Source organism: Lolium perenne, chromosome 2, assembly GCF_019359855.2.
Source record: "Lolium perenne isolate Kyuss_39 chromosome 2, Kyuss_2.0, whole genome shotgun sequence".
In the NCBI taxonomy this organism is placed as follows: Eukaryota; Viridiplantae; Streptophyta; class Magnoliopsida; order Poales; family Poaceae; genus Lolium; species Lolium perenne.
In genome coordinates this window covers 205,112,552-205,116,353 of record NC_067245.2, presented here as the reverse complement: position 1 = coordinate 205,116,353, position 3,802 = coordinate 205,112,552, and the positions used below count along the sequence as shown (strand labels likewise).

The following is a 3,802-nucleotide window of genomic DNA, read 5'->3' as shown; positions in this document are numbered from 1 at the left end:
AAAAAATATTTCTCTTCCATGATTTTTTTTTAGATAAAAGGGATCATCCCTGATTTCAAAACGAAACCGTCATACTACAGAGTTTTCCATCCTCACACACGACAACACAACAGCACACATACTACAACATCAAACCAGCTAACAAATTCACAACTTAATCATTACTTGGTAGTCTCTACTTACTTATCTTAACGGTACAACAGAAACACTACTAGCGGAAACGAGGTAGAAGAGAAAAACCAATGTCTAACATCATTACTAGGTAGTTTCTACTTACTTATCTTCTCTTCCATGAATGCTTGGGGAAATGGTTTTATTGATCATCAGGGCTTCGGCCCTACAAAATTCCTCTGGGTGAAATTTGTTCTCTTGCGCGTCAAGCCGGCCGGCCACCGATGCGAGGTTGAAATTACGGAAGCAATGTTGTTTCTCCGCCCTTCCATTTAGTTGCCTCTCTTCCACGTCGTGGCTTGAAGGCCGCTGCAGCATTGAAAGTTCAAAATATGCCGACTGCCGAGATGTGATCGGGCACCCGATACAGGCGTAGCATCGCTCGCTGTCTATTCGCGCTGCACCAGGTTCCAAACAGCATTCAAGACCCGGGCCGTCCCGACGTGATCCCGGCACCAAATTCAAACGCCGTACGTCGACATAGGAGAAACATAACACCTGCATCCTCCAGGCAGGAGGCTGCGGCCACAGCTCACTGCTCTGTCTTCCTCTCGCTGCATATTCCGGAACTACTTCTGAACTGCAAAGGTGAGCTTACTTCTTCTCTATAGCTCTTTAATTTCCCTTGGGCTTAATTTCTTGAATCCAGAACAAAGAGATTTACATATAATGCAGAATCTTGGGTGCAATCGTTCGTGAATCGAGGTGCGCAGAAGATCGATGCCGACGTTGATCGTCACGCTGGACATGGATTGCTGCCGCTGCAGCTCCAAGATCCAGAAGGTCATGTCCTCCATCCAGGACCGGGGCAAGTTCGACATCGAGAAGATCGTGTACGGGGAGGACAGGGTGCTCGTGTCGGGCCCCTTCGACGCCGACCAGCTCTCCTGCAAGATCTGGTGCAAGGCCGGCAAGAAGATCATCAAGAACATCGAGGTCGCCAAGCCGCCGCCGGCGCAACCCAAGCCCAAGCCCGACCTTCCCAAGCCCAAGAAAAACGACGAGAAGCCGGCCGAGCCCAAGCCGACGCCGGCCCCGTGCAACCAGCCGCAGCCGGTACCGTATGCGTATCCGGTACCGTACCCGCAGTACCCCGCGATGTGGCCGTGTGGCTGCGCTACGCCGTACTGCGAGTGCCACTCCAAGCCAGCTCCTCCGGCGCCGGCGCCGACGTGCCAGTGCTCGACGGGGCCGTCTTGCCACTGCTCCTCTTACCCGCCGTACCAGATGCCGATGCCCATGCCGTGCACGCCGATTGTCATCTGCGAGGAGAGCCCGCCTGCCTGCGCCGTCATGTAACTGAAAATAAGAGAACACCTAATTAGCCACCACCGTGGCACCGGCACCGGCAGGCATGTAGCAACGTTCGTGCTCGAAGGTTTACCACCTCTTCGAACGAAACCCTCTATGTATCTATACTCCATGCGTAACTTGCCTGTAATTCTGTCACGAATACCTTAATTAAGCAGCTTCAAGCCATGTTTTCTGAAGAGTAATAGGGTGCTATATAGTACTCCATGCATGTTATTTTTTGACAGACTCTGTACATGTTGCTAATACTCCCTTCTCCCCAAAATGGGATGCGTATAGATTTTGGTCAAAATTAAACTTCTTCAAGTTTGACAAACTATATAGGAAAAAAATGTCAACACTTGTAATCTCAAGCCAATATTGTTAGATCGTGAAATATACTTTCATATTATGTGCATTTGGTATCATAGATGTTTATTTTCTTTGTATAGTTAGTCAAACTTCAAATTGTTTGACTTTGACCAACAAATATATGCATCCTATTTTGCAAATGAGGGAGTACTGCTTGTCCGGTGCCCGTCGCCCGTGGAGCGGACCCAGAACTTCATGGACAAGGGGCAAATATACCTGGGCAAAATTCGGGATGGGACCAAAAAAAAAGGCCGATGTTGAAAACGTAGGCTCGAGCCCAGCCTGACCGTTGGGCCTATAGATCAGGCATGAGCCATGCCTGAACATGAAAAAGCCTAGCCCAACTAAACTCTTGCCTAAATTATGCAATTTGTAAGCATGGCCCAACATTTAAGCTCGAAATTCAGGCCCGAGCCCAACCTAACGTGCAATCCCGGCTTGCCCGGGATATTCAGGTCGGGTCGGGCCATTCGGGTCTGGCTGCCTATGCCTAGGTCTTGTATGAATTTTGAAGTGTTTTTTACATATGTTGTCATGTGTAGGAACATGGACATTAGGGATACCGGCTACCCCTTTTATTTGTTCGGTATTGAGGTGTCTAGTTCAGCCATGTTTTCTTCATAGATTACTCAAACAAAACAACAACTTCACATCATACATGTCTGATCTATATTGCTTCAATGTGTGTATGAACTTGAGGATTGCCCTTGGACCGGGATATCATGGTAGGGGATGAACTACCCTTGGACCTCTCTCTCTTTTTCTCGGTGTCGCTCTTATCCTATTCTCCCCGGATCTCCTCCTTCCAGCCTTGCTGTCTTCTTTCTTCTCTCCTCAGCCACGGTCCTCCTTTAATACTTGAAGGGGATACCACAACGACCTTGGGTTCCCACACCGCTCTCAATGAGCTCATATGACGGGGGGAATGTATGATGACAACACAACACCAACACCTGTTCCCACCTCAGATTTCGGGTCTTTGCACTTTTACCCCTTTCCATCATGAGGTTTTGGCCTCACCCTCCCGTCAAATCGCAGGAGCCTCATATACTGGCCTAGTCGTAGACCTAAAAATTATAACTAAGACATAATTGGGTATTCATATTCGGCCCTTCTTGCATCGTTCACCAGAGGGGAAGCGCTGCACAAAGGGCCTGCGCGGCGATCCCTACTTTGCTTCGATCCCTCCTCAACACCACACTGGTTTGCCCCGATGTCCTTTGTCCAAGCTACAAAGTACTCAAGGAGGAGTTATTGCAGACACATCCTTTCCTGGGGACGAAGAGGGACGTCACGGATGACGTTTCTTCACCAGGAAAATAAGGATTCATCCTGCGTTCCTCCTTGGCTCCTTCGCGATCGACGCTAGGCTCATGGTGTGCCTTCCTTGGGGGGGGGGGGGGGGGGGGGGGGGCATGGCATGCTCTTCCGGGCCACAAAATCGGTTCGGGGGACCCTGGTTTCCTCGGTAACAATTTTTTTTGAAACTAACAAATAATTATTTTACTATTTTTTCTAATTTTAGTGGGCTCTACCTGGGTCCATTTGTACGGAACTTCGCACTTCATTCGGATGATCAAGGGCAAGTACATGTTGGGGTGACTTGGGATGTTACCCCATATGTCCAATAACAACATAGGACTCTGTTACAAGGAAGGCCAAAACAATAATAATGAAAATGAGTATTCGGGTTCCATTAAAAAAATAGTTTCTTTTGCTCTTTGTTGGTAACCTCAGCGATGTAATCAAGACATGTACTATGTTTTTTTTTTGCATATTAGTATTTTAGAAGTTTCTTGCTGATACGTTATGTATATGTTGTGGAAAATATTATGTATTTTGTGACATTACAACTTAAATGTATAAAGATGACATTGTTCATGTTGTGGTTCTGTTTGCTGAATAAAATTGTTGTCATTGGTACTGTGTTTCTTCTTGTGTTCTGAAATACGTAAATGTGTTGTAAAAT

The 3,802-nt window shown here is 47.3% G+C and overlaps 1 protein-coding gene across 1 annotated transcript; it reads left to right on the top strand.

Annotated features, from left to right (window-relative positions):
• The first annotated feature begins 556 nt into the window (after positions 1-556).
• On the top strand, positions 557-1,661 carry LOC127334381 (uncharacterized). The gene is made up of 2 exons (XM_051360826.2): positions 557-759; positions 847-1,661. Exon 2 carries the CDS (start codon positions 892-894, stop codon positions 1,468-1,470), a length of 579 nt encoding a protein of 192 aa, XP_051216786.1. The 5' UTR covers positions 557-759; positions 847-891; the 3' UTR covers positions 1,471-1,661.
• Positions 1,662-3,802: the final 2,141 nt, after the last annotated feature.